At 33.7% G+C, this 23974-nt stretch overlaps 1 protein-coding gene across 1 annotated transcript; it reads left to right on the plus strand.

The window, feature by feature from the left end:
* Positions 1 to 5526: 5526 nt before the first annotated feature.
* On the plus strand, positions 5527 to 14671 carry LOC111885446 (DDB1- and CUL4-associated factor homolog 1). Its single transcript, XM_023881700.2, has 14 exons — positions 5527 to 6023; positions 6897 to 6978; positions 7113 to 7229; positions 7321 to 7499; positions 7586 to 8309; positions 8405 to 8502; positions 8591 to 9014; positions 10034 to 10627; positions 10935 to 11114; positions 11324 to 11788; positions 11878 to 11988; positions 12096 to 12214; positions 12296 to 13766; positions 13836 to 14671. Exons 1-14 carry the CDS (start codon positions 5743 to 5745, stop codon positions 14535 to 14537), a joined length of 5547 nt encoding a protein of 1848 aa, XP_023737468.1. The 5' UTR covers positions 5527 to 5742; the 3' UTR covers positions 14538 to 14671.
* Positions 14672 to 23974: the final 9303 nt, after the last annotated feature.

Genomic DNA, 23974 nt, shown 5'->3' on the forward strand with positions numbered 1-23974 from the left:
TATGGGAGTTGTTACCTTAAACCGGGAGGGAAGATCATCCGGTTCAAGTCCCGTGCTCCATATCAAACTTTCCTCCCTTTAACAAGTTTAGTCCCTCCCCCACCAAGCCTTTCCAACTTGAATTCAATATTTACCCTTTCTACCCTGGCTTCGGAATTCTTCTTCAAATTAAATCCGATAATTACCATTTAAACCCTCAACATTAAAATCCTTTACACCTTAGGTACAAAATTTACCAAACAACCCCCAATATCTTAATTATGACATAATCAGCCCTTTCACCTGATTTCCTTTTTAAATTAAATCAAAATAATTACCACAGAGCCCTTGTCTTCATAAATATTTACAAACTGAGTCTGGAACTCACACTTTTAACCCCTGACTTCTAAAACTGTGACAATTAGCCCTTCGAGACCATCCGTTGATATATAATTATTTATTTTAGAGCTACCATTTGTTTATTAATTAATTTATTTATCAAATAAATAAACAGGGTGTTAAATCCATCCAGTTCTAGCCTAGCCAAACACTATATATATAATCAATTCTTCCAGTCCAATCCAGTTCAGTTCCGTTTCGTCCAATTCTGCTCTACTACCAAACGCTACCTTATATATATATACATATATATATATATATATGTGTGTGTGTGTGTGTGTGTGTTTGACTTTTCCTATAATACTAATTGTTATCTGATGAATGTTTGGTTTTATTAAATTGCCCCTAAAAAAACGTTTTTAGTATCTAGCATGGTTTTTAATTTGTTATAAGGTTCTATGGAATCGAGCAGTTTCGAGCCTGAGTTAGCATCGGTACCAACGATACAATCAAGAACACTATTCCAACTTAGGTGGTATTGGAAAATGTGAACGTTTCTCGGGTTGAAAGAGTCGTTGTTCCCTTCATTCTCTATCTTCTTTGCAACGATTGTCCATTTTCTTTAACCTAATCATTATAAATGAATGCAACACTCAATCATTTCATTATGAACACTTAAATCTATCTTCTCATTTTTATTTTTTACTAAAATGGATTAATCTATAAGTTCTCTTATGGGTATGTGCGCAACAAATATGTGGCTGAATAGAATCCTTTCTTCTTCTTTTTTTATTTTATTTTTAATTTAAATATTAATCCATTTATAATTTTTATTATAGCCATTTATGAATTTTCACTTTCTTTTAAGAAGAACATGCTAAACGAAAAGAAAAAGACTATTTTTCCATGGAAAAGAGACATGTGGTACAATTGTATTTCTTTCCTCCTATTTTTTTCCATGTATTTCTTATCTTAATGTTTTACATTTTTGATAATATTTTTATTATGAACTCGAGTTATTTTATATTTATTATTTATTTTCTATTTTATAAATCTCACTCTTTTAACTATATTGTTTACACCATTTTTCTAACAGCTACCTGTTATTTATTTATTTATTTTTTTAATTTCATTCTTATAGCTTATTTAATATTTTTTTAATAAATTTAATAACTCTAACTTTCTTTTGACAAATTCATTTATGTCGAATATTTTTGTCCAAAATTAAATTTGATAATTTATTTTTGCATCTTCCTGACTAGTTGTGAGACTCATATATTACATGAGTTTTTTAAAAAAATAAGAGTTAAATATAAATTGAATTTATAAGAAAATAAGAAAAATAATGAATAATTATAATGAATTTTTTTTTATCTTTTAAATTTAAATAAACAAACAAAAGAAACTAATAAGCTTTAATTTTGAGAATTTTGAAATTAAAATGTAAGTTGATTAATGAAATAAATATCAATTTATTAATATATTTATTACAATTATTACATTAAAATATTATGTAAAATTTAATAAAATAAAAAACGCATAAAATAAAATGTGGAAAAAAATTAATTCAAAATAACCACAAAATAATATTTGACAAATTAAATAAAAGTATGACATGTTGCAAAAAAACATTCATATATTAGAATATATTTTATAGAGATTTTTCGTTTTATATATTTATTTTCAGATTTCCATTTTTTCTTACAGCTTTAATCCAACCTTTACCTTTTTTTTTATGATTTTGGTTTAAACGTATTTTATAAATTTTCCTAAATCTTATTTTACAACTAGATTTTTTATGGATTTTAAAACTTACATTTATTAAAAAAAAACTTTTTCCCTTGTAGCTTTTTAATAACAATGTATGTTACCATATTAGTTTCTTAAAACAATCATTTTTTTATAACTTTTGGGTGTTTTATTTTCTTTTATAAATACTAGGCGAATGTCCGCGTATTACATATAAATATATAGTTGAAGTCTTTATACATATATGTTTTTTTAAATATAACAATAACATTGTTGTTAAATTTAATAAAATAATTCGTATACTAAATTGATATAATATATTGATTACTTTTAATTATATGATAGTATATATACATCTAATATAACTCCATAATCTCAATCGTTAATGACTTCTACCTGCAAGTTATACATTAATAAAATTAAATATAATATATGGTTTAATGTTATTTATTGTTGTTATTATTGTTAATTAATTTTTTAAAATTTTTTAATTTTTTAATTTCTATCATTATAATTATTTAAAATATCAAACATTATTTTTTGATTTTAAAGGTAACAATATTATCATTTATATATATATATATATATATATATATATATATATATATATATATATATATTTTTAATTATTGTTATTGTAAGTTATTTTAAACTACTTATTTAAAAACTTTTAACGATTGTAAAAATATATTTAGGAAATATTTTAGTTAAATTGAGATTACAATTTAGTTTTTGCATTTATCACTATATTTTATCACTTTTAACTATTTACAAAATACTCTTTGGTTTTTTAAGTGGAACTAAATTTTATATTTAAATTGACATTGTAATGTTATATTTAAGTTAATAATTTAAGTATTTTGTCCAAACTATTCAAGAGTTGTAGCTTTAAACTGATAATGATTTACATATAACAACATATTAAATATAATAAATTAAGTATAATATGTTAAAAGTTAAAGAAACTTTATAAGTAGAAGTAAATATATTATTTTTAAATTGAAATTTAGTTTTTATGATTACACTTTAGGTTTGATATTTATTTAACATTATTAACCAATTTGTAATCATTATTAGAAAGACACTACAATTTATCACTTTTAACTATTTACAAAATATTTTTTGGGTTGTTTAAGTTAAACTAGTTTTATATTTTAGTTGATCCTGTAATGTAATATTTAACTTAATAATTTAAGTATTTTATACAAATTGTTCCAAAATTATATCTTTAAAATAATAATGGTTTACATTCAACAATATATTAAAACTAATAAATTAAGTATAATATGTTAAAAGTTAAAAAACATAACTTTATAAGTGGATGTAAAGATATGATTTTAATGTTGAAATTTAGTTTATATATGATTACACTTTAGGTTTGATATTTATTTAACCTTATTACCCAACTTATAATTATTATTATTAGAAAGAAATTAAAAAGTCACGGGAGTTTCAAATGAATGTGGTGAAATGAAAAATGCATGTGAGTTTCAAATGAATGTGATGAAAGAAAAAATGATTCCTTTACAATATAGTACGAAACTGTTCAAAATTGTAGCTTTAAACTGATAATGGTTCAAATACAACAATGTTTTAAATCTAATAATTTAAGTCTAATATGTTAAAAGTTAAAGATATAACTTTATCAGTAGAAGTAAAAATAATATTTTAAAATTTAAATTTAGTTTATTTATTATTACACTTTAGGTTTGATATTTATTTAACATTATTAACCAACTTATAATCATTATTAGAAAGACACCACAATTTATCATTTTTAACTATTTACAAAATATTTTTTGGGTTGTTTAAGTTGAACTAAAATTAATATTTAAGTTGATCATGTAATTTTATATTTAAATTAATAATTTAAGTATTTTACACAAGTTATTCCAAAATAGTATCTTTAAAATGATAATGATTTAGGTGCTGTTTGTTTTTTTGAAGTCAAAATGTCTGCAGTCTGCGGACCACATCTACAAGCCTCTGCGGCAGAAGAGGTGGACCAAATGTCTGCAGTCTGCAATAAGAAGACTGTTTGTTTTTAACGTCTGCGGGATGTTAAAATAAATTGATTTTTTAAACTTAATTTCATGTCATAAACATTAAAAATACATTTTTAACAAAAAAAAAAAAAAAACTGCACGGTGGCCCATGTTTTTTTTTTTTTTTGGTTTAGGTTAAAATGAGGTCTGAAGACCTTTGAAGACAGTGGCCCATGTCTGCGCCAGGAAGACCTCGCGCAGACGTTTTCTGATCTGCGCACTTCCAAAAAAACAAACAATCTGCGAGGACATATGTCTGCGCGTTGTCTGCGCGGCGCAGACAAAAGTGGTTGCGCAGATCTTCACACAAAAAACAAACAGCCCCTTACATTCTACAATATATTAAAACTAATAAATTAAGTATAATATGTTAAAAGTTATAAAATATAACTTTATAAGTGGAAGTAAATGTATTATTTTAATATTGAAATTTAGTTTATATATAATTACACTTAAGGTTTGATATTTATTTAACCTTATAACCAACTTATAATTATTATTATTAGAAAGAAATTGAAAAGTCATGAGAGTCATGAGAGTTTATATATATATATATATATATATATATATATATATATATATATATATATATATATATATATATATATATATATATATATATATATATATATGGGAAAAGTGAATATACATTACAACTCCACCTAAGCTTAGGTACTAAACATAATGAAAGTACATTATTTTACTATATAAAGACTGCGATTAGAGAATTCACGATTAACACTTGAAGATTTAGATTTATGGTCGATGCAATACTTTTAATAAGTAAGCAAGAATATTGATTATCTTCGACATTTGTAACAGTAGAAAACAATAATGTTCGTTGAGATGAAGTAATAACGAAGGAAATAAAACATGGATGGTAAAACGATAATGGAGGAAATAAATTTTATCGTGGACGGTATATTACCAAGTGAAAACTAAATCGGATATTTTTATTAAGTTAAAATGACATATTTTAAATGTTTAGTATTTAAGCTTACGTGTGGCTGTAGTATATATTCCTTATCACCTCTCTCTCTCTCTCTCTCTCTATATATATATATATATATATATATATATATATATATATATATATATATATATATATATATATATATTGGTTGGTTTTCACGTATAGATTTTTTAAGATAATTCCATTTTTACAAACTACTTTTTATTATAATTTTATTTTACGAAAAAATTACGTTTTCATTTTAATGCATATATAAATTGTAAAAAATGCAAACTTTTTATGGTTTTTATGTATTTTACAAACCAAAATGCGTAATTATATATAATTAAATTCTGATTTTTCCTGTAATATATAATATATTATCACAAAAATAAACTCTAACTCCAACCCTTTAGGTTATAATTATTTGGGGCCAGGTTTCGATCCGGTTAAACGGGTTACGATCCTTTTCGAGGCCTGTTGCAAAATTCCCAAAATTTGTAGGGAAACACACATTCGCACGCCTCTCATATAAACTACTCTTCTCAAACACACAGTCGTACCAACGAGGAATTCCCTTTCAATTCAGAATCAATTCATTCAACAATTTGTGTATATATATATCGCCGCGATTCAATCCTACACGAATTAATCATCTACGTATTTTGCTGTTCGACAATGGAGGCCGCTGCAGACGATTTTCAAACGGAAGGAGCTGCGGCGCCACCGCCACCGCCACCACCTGAACCGATTCCCCCGGTGGAAGAGGATGACGAAGACGAGGAATATGAAGAGGAAGAAGAGGAGGAGGAGGATGACGAAGAAGAAACGAATAACGAAGACGAAATTCTGATAGCGAAAGCTCAGGGACTGATAGACAAGATCACCGCCTCTCCTGATAACCCTAAGCCCATATGTCTTCATGCCCTAGCCTCCATTCTCGAAACCCAAGAAGCCAGGTCTTACTTCTCTCTATCTATCTGCATATGTAAATATACATATATGCATTTATATCTATACAAACAAACGTATTAGCTTAAAAATCGGTTGTTGATTAAGTGAATTCCAATTTGCCCTTGGTGTCCAATGACTCTTTAAAAAAGTATTTGGGGATGTTTTAATTGCGGTTTTTGTTGTTTCTATAACATATGACGATATGCAGCCTCGCCATGTTATATGTAAATATTGTAATTCTGGTATTTCAGTTTGAATCAAGTTCAAGTGGCTGTCTGTTTCTTTGTTTCCTTTTTTTTCACGTGACCCTTTTTCACATTCAAACTATTCAGGATTGCTTATTGGAGAACTATTGAACCCAGCTTTGTATACTCCTGACATACATCACACTCGGAAATGAATGTTTTTTTGACCAATTGAATCCTATTTTACTGATTGTCTTGAGTGAGATATGTGAATTTGAGTATTTAAGCAACATGTTACCCTAAGTTGTGATTAAGACCTTTGTGTTTAAAGGGAATTTAAGCAACATGTTACCCTAAGTTGTGATTAAGACCTTTGTGTTTAAAGGGAATTTAAGCAACATGTTACCCTAAGTTGTGATTTAGTCATGTCATGAACACAACACATCAGCACATTGTTTAAATATCCAAAGGTTTTTGTGTGGCCACCAATGCACTTTATGTTAACTTATTATTATATATTGATCTTGTTTAAAGCAATCATTTCCAGTTTTCCACAACTAGTTCATCCACAAAGTATGCTAATATCTCTTTTTGTAGGGTTCTCCATACCCATCTGTCTATATATGCCTAATACAACTTAATTCTATAAAGACTATTGAATGCTGACATATTCCCATGTAAATATCCATATAGGTACATGGAGGAAACTGGGCATTCCTCTTTAAACAATGGTCGTGCTTCCTATAACATCGGGCGTTTGGGAAACTTACTCAGGGTAATATAAACTACTTCTCTTTTTGGTTTATTAGTTTGCAGTAATTATTTTACATTAAAAGTTGGTGTACTATAAATCTTGTTGTTTAGTAGGAAGTTTTTCAATATGAAAAATGACACAATGTCTTTCTACAGGATAATGATGAATTCTTTGAATTGATATCTGTAAAGTTTCTATCCGAAACTCGATATCCAATATCTGTTCAGGCAGCTGCTCTAAGACTTCTCTTCAGTTGCTCACTCACTTGGATGGTATGCTCTATTCTCTATAATCAAGTAATCAACCACTAAAACATCAAATCTTCTTCTCATTTTTTGTTTCTAATTATATCAATATCTACAGTATCCACATGTTTTTGAAGAAACCGTTTTGGAGCACATAAAACAATGGGTCATGGATGGGTCAACAAGGTCTTCTTCTGAAGATCACAAGGGCAAAAACGGGTCTAGTGTAAAACAATCATCCGATTCTGAAATGTTAAAAACCTATTCTACTGGACTTCTTGCTGTATGCTTAGCTGGGTATGTTATGTTTTAAAACATCATTTCTTTTTCCTTTCCTTAAAAAGATCATTATGTTGACCTTTTGACTTTGACTTTGACTTCAGTGGAGGTCAAGTTGTGGAAGATGTTCTCACATCCGGATTATCCGCCAAACTTATGCGGTATCTTCGCATACGCGTATTAGGGGAGGCAAGTACAAGTCAAAAGGAGTCAAACTTTTTATTAGACAACAAAAATTCTTCAGCTGCTGCTATTAGATCAAGGAGGCATGCTTCCGAGACATCTCTAGAACCTTCTAGAATCCCAGAGGAGGGAATCACAGACGACAGGTGGACAGAACCAGATGGTTTAGAAGAAGATAACGAAACTCATGATGGGAAGACAAGGGTAAATGACCGAAGTAACCCTGGAAAGAATCGAGGATTGTTAAGGTCTAGAGGGAAAGGCAGAGTGAATGAAGGTGGTGTGGAGAATGAACATGCTCTTAATTCTCCAGGGTCTGGAATTAGATTAGGGGGACAAGGACAGGGGCAGGGGCAAGGAAGGAATTTTAGGGACAAAAGTTTGGTAAAGAGTGTGGAGTTAAAACGTGTGGCTGATTCTAAAAAGTTGTCTGGAAGGGTAGGTGGTGATCTTATGATTGTTGAAAGAGATGATAGTGATGACTGTTTTCAAGATTGTAAAGTTGGATCAAAGGATATTTTTGAGATTGTTAAAATGGCTGTAAGAGCTGCTGAAGCTGAAGCTAGAACAGCAAATGCTTCTCTGGAAGCCATTAAAGCTGCTGGTGATGCTGCTGCTGAACTTGTTAAAACTGCAGCTTTGGAGGTATGTTCTAATAATATTATTATTCTCTTCCATTTAATTTCTTTTCACTAATTTACTGTATTACTGAGTTATTTATTACTGGTTTATATGTTTAGGAGTTTAAAAAGTCAAACAATGAAGATGCTGCAGTTCTATCTGCATCGCAAGCTGCCTCTACAGTTGTGGATGCAGCTAACGCTACTGAAGTTTGTAGGTTTGTAATTTCGTATTTTCCATGACATATCTAATTTTTTCAACTTTCAAGATAATAATCATTTGTAATTAATTTCTTTAATTCACAGGAACCATAACACAGGTGTGAGTGAGTCAGCTAATTCAAAAGATCCAGAACCTGAAACCAATGAGGAAACTGAAGAGTTTTTCATTCCTGATGCTGAATCCTTAGCAAAACTAAGGGAAAAATTCTGTATTCAGTGTCTTGAAATTTTAGGAGAATATATTGAGGTTCTTGGCCCTGTGTTACATGAAAAAGGAGTAGATGTTTGTCTTGCATTGTTGCAAAGAAATTCTGATCTTAAAGAGCCATCACAGATTGCAGTTCTTTTGCCTGATGTGTTGAAATTGATCTGTGCTTTGGCTGCACATCGGAAATTTGCTGCATTGTTTGTGGATCGTGGTGGTATACAAAAACTTCTTGCACTTCCGAGAACGCCCCTCACATTTTCTGGCCTCTCTTCTTGTCTATTTGCAATTGGTTCACTTCAGGTATTGTTATATAACATGTTATTTACATTTTAGCCACCATTTGTTATTGGACTTGTGTCAGTTTGACAGAATTTGCAGTTTTCTGTCCTACGCACTCTTGATTTCTCATCTGTGCAAAAGACGTAAATACCCTTGTCATCCCATCAATAAAGTTAAACCTAGAAAGCTTGTCCATGAGATAAAACTTAAATTTTTTGTCCCACCATGTATCCTTTAAAAGAATTGCAATTTTGTCTCATTAACAACCCTTCTAGGGCTACATTGGGTGAAGAGGATGAGAAGGGTATTTATGTCTTTTGCACTGATGAGAAATTGAAAAGGAGTTTTTCTGTTTCCGTTCCACCTTGTTGTACCCTTTGTAAGAATTGCAATTTGTCTCGTTAACAAGCCTTCTATGACTACATTTTGTGAAGAGGATGAGAAGGGTATTTATGTCTTTTGCACATATAAAAAGTGGAGAGTGAATTCCTGACCCACCTTGTACACCCTTTTGGGTAGGACAAAAAAAATTGCAGTCTGTCTCATAGAAAATCTTATCTGGTGCTACTTCCATTGATGAGGATGGGAAGGGTATTTATGTCTTTTGCATAGATGAAAGATCAAGAGTGAGTAACGAGTTCCTGTCCCACTTTGTAAATCCCTTTTTTATAGCCATAGAAGGCTTGTTAACAAGACAAATTGCAATTCTTACAAAGCGTACAACAAGGTGGGACAGAAATAGAAAAAGTGAAACTCCTTTTCGATTTCTCATCAGTGCAAAAGACATAAATACCCTTCTCACCATCCTCACAGAATGTAGCCATAGAAGGCTTGTTAACGAGACAAAATTGCAACTCTTACAAAGGGTAGAACAAGGTGGGACAGAAACAGAAAAACTCCTTTTCGATTTCTCATCAGTGCAAAAGACATAAATACCCTCATCCTCATCATAAAAATAGCCCTACAAAGCTTAACACAAACTTAAATTTCATTCTTATATATTTTATGTACTAAAGAATTCTAATTTATGTTTATTTCAGGGAATAATGGAGCGTGTATGTGCTCTTCCTTCAGAAGTCATCCACCAACTAATCTCACTAGCACTCCAACTCCAGGAATGCCCACAAGACCAAGCAAGAAAAAACTCCGCCTTATTTTTCGCCTCTGCCTTCGTTTTCCGAGCCGTAATCGATGCATTCGACAACCAAGACGGCCTCCAAAAGCTTCTAAACCTCTTAGGCGAAGCCGCATCCGTAAGATCCGGCGCCACATCAGCATCCGTGGGCCCCTCCGCTACAAACCCACTGCGGACCCCACCGGAAGTGCTGACATCATCAGAAAAACAAATCGCTTACCACACAACTGTTGCGTTACGCCAGTATTTTAGGGCGCACCTTTTGTTGCAGGTGGACTCGATTCGGCCTAATAAGAATCTTAAAAGTGCTCCACGGAATATTCCCAGCTCTAGGGCGGCTTATAAGCCACTTGATATTAGTAATGAGGCTATCGATGCGGTGTTTCGTCAGATACAGAAGGATCGAAAGCTTGGGCCCGCGTTTGTCAGAGCCAATTGGCCTGCTGTTGAAAAGTTTGTCAATTGTAATGGGCATACTACCATGTTGGAATTGTGTCAGGTATCTTAAATTTACATATTTGGTCCCTGAGTGTATCTGAAATTTTCAGTTTTGGCCCCAAAATGTATCTTTTGTAGTTTCAGTCCATAAATGTTTTTGGTCCCTGTTCCAAGTAATGTGACTATACTACCCTTTATATTTGGAACAGTGACCAAAGCATTAAAAGAACCTCAGAAAAGGACCAAGATTGTAACAGAAGTATAATCAGTTAAACTTAGAGATCATTTTTTTTTTTTTTTGTAATTTACTATGTTTTTTCCAATCATCAGATGTTTAAAAATTAATACTTTTTTTTTTGTCTGATTAGGCACCACCTGTTGAGAGATATTTGCATGATTTGCTTCAATATGCATTGGGTATCCTGCATATTGTTACATTGGTTCCTAATAGTCGGAGAATGGTAGTGAATGCTACTCTGAGTAATGATCGTTTAGGTATAGCGGTTATTCTTGATGCAGCAAATGGTGCTGGTTTTGTTGATCCTGAGGTATGTAGTTCAGTTATTCTTCATCCTATGTGTTTGAGTAAATTACAATTCTGGTCCCTGGGCTATAGCAGTTATTTTGAATATGGTCCAATTAGGTTTTTTGCTGTTAAATGTAAAATGACCATTGGATCATACCCGAAAGACAGGGACCAAAACTGTAAATTAATGTATATGCCAAATGCTAATTACCGACTCATCTTATTGGACAGATTATTCAGCCAGCACTAAATGTTTTGGTGAATCTTGTCTGCCCTCCACCATCAATCAGTATGAAGCCAACAATGCCAGGAGGACAAGGACAGATGTCATCCACCCAACCATCAAGTTCAAACCCTCCTTCCACATCAGAGCCAGCTGTCAACCTGAATGGAGAATCCACCGGGGGGCAGGCGACACCTGGCGCCTGCTCTGGACTAGTTGGTGACCGGAGAATCTCATTAGGCGCCAAACAAGGCGGTCCTTCTTCCGGGCTTGCTGCACAGATGGAACAAGGGTACCGCCAAGCAAGAGAGGTGGTTCGAGCCAATAACGGTATCAAAGTTCTGCTTCAGCTCCTCCAGCCACGGATTATCACACCATCTACCGCCCTTGACTGCCTTCGTGCTCTCGCCTGCAGAGTTTTGCTTGGTTTAGCAAGAGATGATACCATTGCTCACATTTTAACAAAACTTCAGGTATACTATATTCTAAATCTAACAAAATACCAACTTACTTTCAATGATTTTTTGGTTTTAATACTGAAGAGCTTATCTTGTTGTTATAGGTTGGGAAAAAGTTATCAGAGCTTATTAGGGATTCGGGTAGCCAGATGCCAAGTGGCGAACAGGGAAGGTGGCAGACAGAACTATCTCAGGTTGCAATTGAGCTGATGGCGGTATGTATACTATATAATAAGTATAAGTATTTAGAAAATATTTTTCATTCATTAGGGTTTAGGGGATTATCTTGATTATGATGATGTCATTGTATCATGTATTGCAGATTGTTACAAATTCAGGGAGAGCAAGTACATTGGCTGCTACTGATGCTGCTACTCCTACTCTGAGGAGAATTGAGAGAGCTGCTATAGCTGCTGCTACTCCTATTACTTATCACTCTAGGTATTCAATTATTCATTCGTCTCTTTGATTCTTCTCTTTATTTTATTGACCTAAATTTCTAACTTTTGAGATTTGGTGTAGGGAGCTTTTACTGCTGATTCATGAGCACCTACAAGCATCTGGTTTATCGACAACCGCAGCTCAACTTCTAAAAGAAGCTCAATTAACACCTTTACAATCATTAGCCGCCCCTTCATCTCTCGCATACCAAACCTCCGGTCAAGAAACCGCATCACTACAAATCCAATGGCCCTCCGGCCGCTCCTCTTCCGGCTTTCTCACTAAAGAAAAATCCAAACCACAAGACGATCTAAACCACTCATCTTTCTCCTCAAAAAGACGACCTTTAGTTTTATTATCCCCAACAACCGCCAAAACCACCAACTCCTCAAAAAAACCACCCATACCTCCGACATCAGAACCTCCCGCCACCTCAGAAGTGGATAATTCTGATTGTATCCTCAAAACCCCAATCATATTACCCCTGAAACGGAAGCTCACCGAGTTGCGTGACTTTGGACCATCATCATCGAGCAAAAGACTCAACACCAGCGACCTTGGATTCCGGTCTCCGGTGGGTCCCACACCTACTACCAACCGGAAAAACACTTTACTAGGTGACACTCCGTTCTCCTCTAGAACACCGGGAACCGTTGTATCTGACAATTTAGATGATAATAACGCACACAGCCACGGGATTGCTGACACGCAAGCGAATCCCGAGCGGTTAACCTTGGATTCAATCGTGGTTAATTATTTAAAACACCAACACCGCCAGTGCCCAGCTCCGATCACCACCCTACCGCCGCTCTCTCTCCTCCACCCACACGTCTGTCCCGAATCAAAACGCAGCCTCGACGCACCATCAAACATCACCGCCCGCCTCAACACCCGTGAATTCAGAAACATGTATGGCGGCATCCATGGCAGCCGCCGCGACCGCCAGTTCGTGTACAGTAGATTCCGGCCATGGCGCACATGTAGAGACGACACTGGCGTGTTACTCACCTGCATCACATTCCTTGGCGACTCCTCCCAAATTGCCGCCGGTAGCCACTCCGGTGAACTCAAAGTCTTTGATTCAAACACCAACAACATGCTCGAAAGCAGCCCTGGCCACCAGTTCCCGTTAACCATGGTTAAATCTTTCATCTCCGGGGACACACAGTTACTTCTCTCTTCAAGCTCACATGATGTGAGATTGTGGGACGCGCCCTCAGTGTCTGCGGGACCCAAATACTCGTTTGATGGGATTAAGGCTGCGACATTTAGTCATTGTGGGACGATGTTTGCGGCTTTGTCTTCTGAGTTATCAAGACGCGAGATTTTGTTGTACGATGTTCAAACGTGTAAATCTGATTTGAAACTTACGGATCCATCTTCTAATGCTTCAAGTAAAGGACACGCTTATTCTCAGGTTCATTTTAGTCCTTCGGATATTATGCTTCTGTGGAATGGCGTGTTGTGGGACCGGAGAGTTCCGGGCCCCGTTCACCGGTTCGACCAGTTTACCGATTATGGTGGTGGTGGATTTCATCCTGCTGGAAACGAGGTTTGTTTTTTATATTACATAATTAAATTAAATTCTTTATATATCGTCTCATTTTGTTTTTTGCGACAGGTAATTATAAATTCAGAAGTGTGGGATCTACGAAACTTCAGGCTTCTTCGGAGTGTCCCATCTTTAGATCAAACAGTAATCACATTCAACGCAAGTGGCGATGTCATATACGCAATCCTAAGAAGAAATCTAGAAGAAGTGACATCAGCGTTCCAAACTCGCCGAGTCAAACATCCTCTGTTTTCCGCTTTCCGAACAATCGACGCAGTCAACTACTCAGATGTCGCCACCTGTCCTGTCGACCGATGCGTTCTTGATTTCGCTACCGAACCGACTGATTCCTTTGTCGGTCTTGTCACGATGGACGATCAGGATGAGATGTATTCGTCTGCCCGGGTTTATGAAATCGGGCGGCGGAAACCGACCGATGATGATTCCGACCCTGATGATGCGGAGAGTGAGGAGGAAGATGAGGATGATGATGACGAGGATATTGATGATGATGCGTTGTTGGCAAATGATGAAGATGGTGATATGAGTAATGATGAGGATAGTTTGAGTGATCTTGATGATGATGAGGATGGGGATGATGATGATGACGATGATGATGATGGGGATTTTGTGATGGATGGGGTGGATTTTGGTGGTGGTGGGATATTTGAGATTTTGAGTGAGGATGGAGAGGAAGGGGATGATGAAGATGATGATGAGATGATTGAGTCTTTGAGTAGTGGAGATGAGGATTTTATTGGAGGATTTTAAGTTATATGAGAGTGAGTGTATTATAAAGTTGATTTTAGGAAAGAAGAACGAAAAGAACAGACTTTTTCTTTATCTTCAAAGTTTTGATGAAATTGGTGGTTTTTATTCACAAAGGGAGGCATTGTATCAGTTAATTGTAGTTTTGCATATCTTTTAGTTGTTTACTAAATTGATCTATGATGTGATTTATGCCTATAAAACTATGTGTCAGGTAGAATAACTCATGCCTATACATATACTGTATTGGACATGATCTACTTGATACATAATGCTTTAACATCAAGGTTGGTTTGAGATTGTTGGCTATTATTGTATGTCATGTGAATATATTTTTCTAAAAAAGCTGAAACTTTACAGCAATTGATTCTAGAACTGAATTGGAGTCGTTAGTCTTAATGCTAAGTTACTAACGATAACCACTTTGTATTTGTGTTGGATAATATTCTAAATATGCAAATTATATTTATGCCAATACAAAAGTTAACCATATATGTAACCTATAAAAATCAAGGTATCATGAATTATATAGATATTTTAAGTATAATGCATCATTTTTTCTGCCTAAAATATATAGACCCTGGCGCAAGTATACTTGGCACAAATGGTAAATTCATTTTTAACTCATCTACTATATTCTGATAAACAAAATACCACATGTCTACCACATGTCTAATTTTTATATAGACCGTGGCACAAGTATATATCTGGCACAAATGGTAATTTCTTTTTCAACTCATCTGCCTATATTCTAATAAACAAAACCTAAAAATACCAAATGTCAAATTTTTAACATGTGTGTTTGACATGTGACACTTTTGTATGATTTCTATAATCTCATTTTTCAATAACAAATCAACTTCAATTCTGATTTTGAAATGTAAAATCTTATCCTAGTAACATTTTTGAAATATATAATAAAATATTATGTTTATTTTACTTAACAAATTAATTCATAATTATTGTCACCATTAGGCATTAACACATATAATTAGGATATACAGTAAGTTAAACATATCAACCACTAACACAATTGTATTCGGATAAACAAACTAGTTAATGTTGAAAATTCTAACTTTCTATGAAAAGATGAACATCCCACCAACACCAAGTTTGATTGAACTCCACCATGGTAAGAGGTTCATAAGACTTCTAGGTACTAAACAGATTAATTTGTTTGATATATACGAGTTCTCAGTGGATGAGTTGGACTTCGTAATGATGGAACTATATATTGGTAGTTTGGTACCCCCATTTATATATTACCACTTTAGGTTACCTAACAAAACTTAGCTTATAAATAGTTATTGGACTCTTAACAAAACTTTTATAAAACCCAAACACAAGTTGGATTCAAATCTCAAACACTTGAAATCCCCAAATAGCTTGAACGACTACACATCTCGTAGGTCGCCGTCTCTCACCATTTGCCACTTCTTGCTAAACTTTGGTTGCATGTAATTGGCCTCTTCTCCAACTGTCACTATCTATCTTTTCAACCTTGTCTTTCTGCGTCTCAATTTCAGTATGTGACAGATGTTAGATATGAACTTTTATTTGTATTTCATATCTCTTTCTCTAAGTCTTGGTTATTGTGTCTAGGTATTGGTTAATGTGTCAATATTAATTTCTTGCACGAAGAAAAATACTTATATGCTTTTTTTTTTCATCTAAATATATTATTTGTTGTTTATCTCCGTGTTGTCAATTCGGTTGTATGTAGTATATATAGTATAATAAAGTTATAATTTAATTATTTTGTTAATTTTTCAAAATTATTTTATTTATTTATTTGTTTAGTTTTTGCATATTATTCCATCCGTCCCAAAATTATTGTCAACATACAAAAAAACACAAATTATGGAAACATTAATTACGATTAACTTTATTAAATGAAATGACAATTATACCTTTTTGTTGCATTTAATTTTATGATAGTTGCATTTAATTCCATTGTAGTTTAATTAATAATGAAAGATATTTTGGTAAAAATAATATTTATTTTTAGAAGTTGACAATTATTTTGGGACAAACCAAAAAGGAAACATGAACTATTAATTTGGAACGGAGAGAGTATTTATTATAACTTACGAGCTGATTATTAGTTAATCCTCTTTAATAAATGAAAGTTTTTTTGACATTTGTCAATTGTAATTAATTTTGATACTTGTCATTTTGTGATATTTTTTAAATAAATAATATCCACATGTTAATTTTTTTTTTCAATTTTTAAAATTAAAAAGCCACATAATACTTATACTTATATATATAAAATATCAAATGTAATAAATATTATACTAAATTGCAATTAATATGTTTCTTCATTTCTTATTTCAAAATTTTATTTTAAAAAATACTTATTATTTACATTTTAATATTTTATTTTTTTTAATCAATCCGTGTAATATACAGGTTTTACACCTAGTTATTTTAATATATATATATATATATATATATATATATATATATATATATATATATATATATATATATATATATATATATATATATATATATATATATATGCTGATATGCATTCAAATAATAAATTTATGATTATTTTATATATTTGTTTATTTTTATTACATTTAGTAACATTTCTAATATATTTAAACTTTGTTGTGTTATAGAAATGTTAATTTTGTTAGAAAATAGATAGATTTTGTAAACTTTCAATTTTATAAACGAAGATGTAATTATATGTTTTTAAAAATTAAAACCTCCTAAAACGTCTCGTATATATACTTTGTTTCTGGTTTTCGACAAAATAGTATTTTAAATTATTAAAGTTTGTAATTATATCATGATTTTCAATACCACTTAAATTATTTCTTTAACTCAAATATTGCCTTAAAATTATGAGTTGGATATCCTAATTTTTTTTTTTAGATTCGTCATTGGATATAACTGATACCTAAAATATCTTTAATAATAATATGACAGCAGACAATCTTCTATACTGAAATTGATATTTAAATGAAAGCTTGATTAGGTCTCAATGCCACTTGGAAGCATGCATGCAAGATTCCTATAACTGTATGTCAAACAATGGGTTTGCCATAATAACTATGGAACCTAAAAAATGCTCAAGCTAGGTTTGTATCCTCATTTTACAGAATAGTTTTTTTCTTTGGAAAATGATTTTGTTGGGTAAATATGTAGTGGGTTATTATTTTTATATATAATTTGTCCATTTTTTTTAATATGATTTGCAATTAAAATTATTCGAGGTGTTTAAAAGCTACTATTTTAACAGTGTATTGTAGGTTATTATTATTATTATTATTATTATTATTATTATTATTTATTTTATTTTTTTTATATGTAACGACTTACCATTAACTATGTTTTGATCATATTTTTAGGCCAATACCATCCGCTCTCGTTGCCACCGTCAACCAAGGACGATTCAACCAATTTGGGGCTCCAAGCAAACAAAAAATTAGAGTCTTTCAAGTAAGCAAATAGTTTCGAACATGATTTTTACCACCAGGTCATTTTTACCACCCATCATTTTTACCACCAGGTCAAGCTCTAACCTGTCTTTATAACCCAATAAATACGTATATATACATATATAATCAACATAATAAACTTTAAAGTTGGAGGCCATTTAGAATTGAGGGCCCTAAGCCCTTGCTTAATTTTGCAAAGGGAAGAGTCGGCCCTGCCGTCAACCTCTCACCAACACTATCCATCTCTAACAACCAAAATCACCTTCTATCATTTGCCACCAAAACCACTCATACCCAACACCACCAACAAACTAATTTAAAATCCTTGAACAAGTTGGTTGCCACCTTAGCGGTACCAATTGATTCAATAAGGGACAAGAGACAATGGTGAATTCAAGACGGAAGTTAATCGGCATTATATATAAAGAACATACAAAAGTAAAAAAAAAATCTGAAAATTTTAGGCATTTTTGGGTTTTTTCATAAAAATATATGTCAAAAATGATTTTTCAGAAGAATGGGTAACAAGGATGGGGTTTTCTAGTAAAAAAAATGATATTTAAGGTATTTTTAGTAATATAGGGGGTGAGATCTACTTCCAAGTGGTGTCCATGCACCATAGTTCTTACTAGCTAGCTCCGCCACTCAGGAGAGAGATGTGAGGGTTGGGTGGTTATTACAAATTAAGTAGGGGATTTGGGCATTTTCTTCGGAGAAGAGAATGAGAAAATTATATGGTTTGTAATGATTTAAAAAGTGATCATGTAAAATGGTATCATATTCTTCTTCGGAATTGTGTTGGCTGGAGCAGATGATCAGAAAAATGATGATGGTCGGAAAAGTTGAAAGTTATTAAATATGTATAAAAGTTAGTTTAATGGTAAATTAAGTATAAAAATGATTTTAATGATATATTTGAAGATAAAATGCGAGTTTAATAGTGTTTTTTTGGACACATAAATCATAGACTTGCAATAGTCGGTCAAAATAGTAATTATTTTAACAAAAAGATATGACTTTAATGGTAAATCATATACAAATATAAAAAATTACTAAATGTATATAAAATAATAATTCATTACCTTACGAAGTATTTTTCTATAATTTTTTCAAATATAATATGCTATTGCATTACCAAACTCATATAAAGGAATGAACTATAGAAATTGTTCTTATTATCTTTTAACTTATAGATTGTTTTTATTTTTAGTTAGTGGTTTAATATAAATTACCTAAATTTTGAAATACGAAAGAATTTTTCTATAATTTTTTCAAATATAATATGCTATTGCATTACCAAGCTCATATAAAGGAATGAACTATAGAAATTGTTCTTATTATCTTATAACCTATAGATTGCTTTTATTTTTCGATAGAGGTTTAATATAGTTTACGTAAATTTTAAAAGAGCCTATTATGAAAGAACCATATCGATCAAAACATGGTCAAACAAGAAGCATCCAAACATCTCTTAACATTATCAACAAGAGAAACTTGATCAATCCAAACAACCCAATCCGATATAGAATTAAAGATTGGAATATCCATTCCCACCAGGTCGCAAACAGAGCTAATATCAATGCCCCTCCTATACAGATTCACTCTAGTGGGGATTTTGTTTAAATTCGACTTCCAAAAGAACACATTCACCTTGGAAGGAAGGAACCGATTCCACCTGGTAGGCTCCACACCAAACTCCAAGAATTCAGAATCAATAAAAGACCTAGCAGAAGTGATAGAAAACCCCGTAGAAGAATCAACGAACCAAATCCAAGAATCTTAATTAGAATTAAGAATAACCAGATTTGTAGCCTCCCTAAAATTCGAGAATTGAAGAGCCTCCACATCACTTGTTGGAGGTCTTCTAAAAAACGACAACCAATCCAAATGAAGCAATTGATCAGAAACTTTACACATCTTATCTTCGTCTAACGCATAAATCCGAGGATATTGGAGTTTAAGACATTGAGTCTCACACCAAACTGATGGGTTTTAGCCATAAGAACATCCTATGTGCTCATGCAAACCCTAATGCTTGGATTTAGATTTCTTTATTGTACATGCAATTCATCCAAGACTCAAGAACCTTAATCTTGCATATGCATTTCGAAATTATCACATAAGAGCATATCTAGATGATTACCTCTTCTTCAATGGCTTGAATCTTCTTGTCTTTGGAGCTTAGAGTCATAAGTGTCACTCCTCTAATGACTTACAAACACCATAAGCAAGAGCATGACTTATGAGAAGGAGGAGGAGGCACCAAAAACGTCTAGGGTTCTCTTAGAAGTGTTAGCCATGTTTTTGGGGCCTTAGGGGTTCCTTATATAGGTAGGCTATTAGGGTTTTCAACTATGAAACCCTAATTTGACTGCTTAGGCCCTAAGCAGCCCATGGACTCCCTTTAGAACACCCCTTAGATGATTTCTTTATGGGCTTCCCATAGAATTCGTCCAACCTATGTTCCAAGGTGATCCATAGCCCAATTATAATTATCTTATAATTACAATTCCATTCCCCTAAGTGTAATTAATGTCTTTTAGTCACAAAACTAATTCTTAATTAATTCTTGACTAATATTAATTAAACAATATGATTTCTCCTTTAGTATATTATTCATATAATATATTAATAAATCCTAATTAATCCTGTTTCTCCATTAATCATCCTATCAAGTTGCTCTGGTGAAGGCAACCCAAAAGGACCATGCACAATCGGGTTAAATACATACCAAATATAGTTACGGGCTTAGACACTAATCCAACAGTCTCCCACTTGGATAAGTCTAGTAACTATAATGTAAGTACAATCCGATCAACAATCGTAGCTCTCAAAGACGCTGTCGAACTCTGATCTTATCAGCAACCTGTCCTTTAGATAAGGGATCATATATTCCTCCATTATAGATATCGTATGGACGTGAGACATGGATTGAAGTCATTCTCTCAGTCTATGTGTTGTTTCCCTATTTCCGATTTATGACGACTGACAACAGACTACAGTTGAACACATCAACTTAGTCCTGGCTTCGCCAAGCGCTTAGGGTGTCATTACTAAATCATCGAGGGGCCCACAGATATCTGTAACGCCCCATTTTCTGGTATGTAATTTAAACAAGTATTTTCATTTCTTAAGGGGTACTCGACGAGTCTGTAGCACGACTCGTCGAGTAGAGACGGGATGATCACGCAAATTGAGTGGGCTACTCGACGAGTCCACATGCTGGGACTTGGCGAGTCAGCCTGTCTGGATGAAGCCCTAATTTTAAGGGTTTGCACCCTATTTAAATGCATTTATGCGCCCCAACCTCGCCTCCATCACCCTCAGAGCATTTCTTATCAAACCCTAGCCTACTTAAAGAGTGTGTGAGTGATTGTTGCCTTGTGAAGGAACTTTTGGTGCATTTTTGAGCAAGTAGAAGAAGGAGAAGGTTAAAGAGTTCAAGGAAGAAGAAGTAGATCCGAACCACACTCATTTGTGACCATCTTTTCTGGAAATAAGTCTCCATCTTGCTTATTGATCTAGTAGATCTTGTTTGTCCCCAAATTGTTGCTTTTAAGCCCAAAAACCCCAAATCCTTTGTGAAGACTTATGGTCGGGTTATACTTCAGATCTGGACCCTTATTGCATTCTAGAAGTGTAAAGTTTCAATTGTGGTCGTGATTGAGGTCCCTCTTGAGCTTGGAACCCCATTAAAAGATTATATTTGGCATTTGAAGCCTTTAAAGCCATGCATGCATGTAAAGTTTGCAACTTTACGTGATAAGCATGCCCTAGAAACTTGGATCTGTGATTTGGAGCCGCTGCATGGATCAAATAAGGTCTGTATGGAAAATGGACTGAATGGACTCGACGAGTCTCAAGGTTGACTCGACGAGTCATATGAAGATAGCCGTGGACTCGACGAGTTGGATGAGCAACTCGGCGAGTCCGATGAAGATTGCCTTAGACTCGGCAAGTTGTTCATATAACTCGGCAAGTCGGATGAGTTTTCCCGATTAAAGTAGAGTTTGAGGGAAATAGCTTCATTCCTTCTTATTTACACGTGAAGTTAGCATCTTTACGTGTTCAGATGGTCCCAGGAGCTTAGATCTGCGAGTTAGATGCTTTGGAATGGATTAGAATCGATTGTATGGAATCTGCACGTTAGGACTTGGCGAGTTGTTCTTCGGACTCGACGAGTCGAGTCGCGAGTCCCCCTTCTTTCTTCGACTTGTGAGTTCAGGGTGAATCAGTGAGTGGGAAAGGGACTCGGTGATTTAAAGTCAGAGTTAGTAATGGAGGGACTCAGCGAGTCTGCGCCCTGACTCGGCGAGTCCAGTAAACAGGAAGTTGAGTTTGACCAGGAAGTTGACTTTGACTTGCCCAGGGGTAAATAGTCATTTTACCCTGAGATTTATTATCAGCATTTGATTTAGTGTTTATGGGATTTGTAGCCGGGGAGTTCCGGAGCAACGGTTAGGCAGTTTCAGATTTAGCATCTCGGCAGCCAGTGTTACGAGGTGAGTTTCCTTCCTGTAGGAACGAGTCTATGGCCACAATGCCGACCCGTTTAGTTAGTAGTAGTACCGGACTTTGGTCCGATGCAATAGATCAGTGTGCTTGATGTCTTTGTGATTCAAGCATGTCTTTGTACTATGTGTTCCAGACTTCGGTCCGATGCAGTATGCAGTATATGTGCTTATGCTAGTTGATATGTTTATGCTATGTTATGCTCAGTCAGTTTCCGGACTTCGGTCCGATGCAGGGGACACGGTCCCGGTCAGTTCCGAATTTCGATCCGATGCAGTTAGTTCCGGACTTCGGTCTGATGCAGGGGACACGGTCCCAGTTAGTTCCAGACTTCAGTCCGATGTAGTTTCCGGACTTCGGTCCGATGCAGTGGGCAAGGCCTAATAGTTGTTTATGTGTTGTTGTATGGTATGTGGTAGTTTGGGGGAGCTCACTAAGCTTCGTGCTTACAGTTTTCAGTTTTGGTTTCAGGTACTTCCGCTAACAAAAGGAAGAGCTCGGGATGATGACATTGCACACACCACAACTTCAGCTTTTATCCTGGGAATTTATTTCAGATGCTATGATATGTTGATACAGTTCCTTTTTCATGACACATCTATTATAACTTTTTGAGATTTGTGACGTACGGTTTCATTATATATTATGGATGATTGTTAGCTTTTAGTACTATTTAAATAAAATTTTTGGGTCGTACTTTGGGTCGTTTCAATATCGCTTTTATCCCACTTTGGGTAAAAGGAAAGGATAAACTTCGACTCAATGTTCGCTTGTACTCACTCACTGAATTACACACAACAATATGTTTTATAACACCAAGTTACTGGTGCGTTTACATATTATCAATGTGTAACCGACTCGCAAGATACAACTTACACATCTCGGTTTCAAGAATATAAGATATTATCGTCTCACCAATCACTCGTGATAAAATCCATGAAGCGATCCAAGTGAGCGTGGGTTTAATCCAATGCTCAAATCATATTCATAAGCACTCATGAATGTTGCAGAAAACATTTTCTATGTCTAATACACTTTAGGCAATCTACAAACCAATTCATGACAATCTTCTTTCATACTTACTCCTAAAGTATGAGTGACTGTGGAACGTTCGAATAATTTTATTATTCAGGAAGTCAAAACATGCAAAGTGAAACAGAAGAATAATCGGACCCAATATGGCCCCAAACTTTTGAGTATAAATAAAACTCCTTTTATTTAATCACCATATTGATTACACATTATTCATTATATAATGTTTCGGGTAATCAACTTATTACTTGAATTATAACAACAATTGTCCCATGCTCTTAGCATGCACACTATGTTTACATATGGTCCTTATTTTGTGAAATAGTATAATTGAATAACATTTTCAATCACACTCATTTCATAATTCCTAATCCATTAGTGTAAGAATACAAAATTCTCGCCACTACTAGAATATGTTGGATTCTAACATTTTATGCAACA

The sequence above is a fragment of the Lactuca sativa genome, chromosome 5 (assembly GCF_002870075.4).
Source record: "Lactuca sativa cultivar Salinas chromosome 5, Lsat_Salinas_v11, whole genome shotgun sequence".
Classification (NCBI taxonomy): domain Eukaryota; kingdom Viridiplantae; phylum Streptophyta; class Magnoliopsida; order Asterales; family Asteraceae; genus Lactuca; species Lactuca sativa.

Coding starts and splice junctions, on each gene's coding strand:
- LOC111885446 (XM_023881700.2), top strand. CDS start 5,743: ATGGAGGCCGCTGCAGACGATTTTCAAACGGAAGGAGCTGCGGCGCCA. Junction 10,628..10,934: donor CCATGTTGGAATTGTGTCAG/GTATCTTAAATT, acceptor TTGTCTGATTAG/GCACCACCTGTTGAGAGATA. Junction 11,115..11,323: donor CTGGTTTTGTTGATCCTGAG/GTATGTAGTTCA, acceptor CTTATTGGACAG/ATTATTCAGCCAGCACTAAA.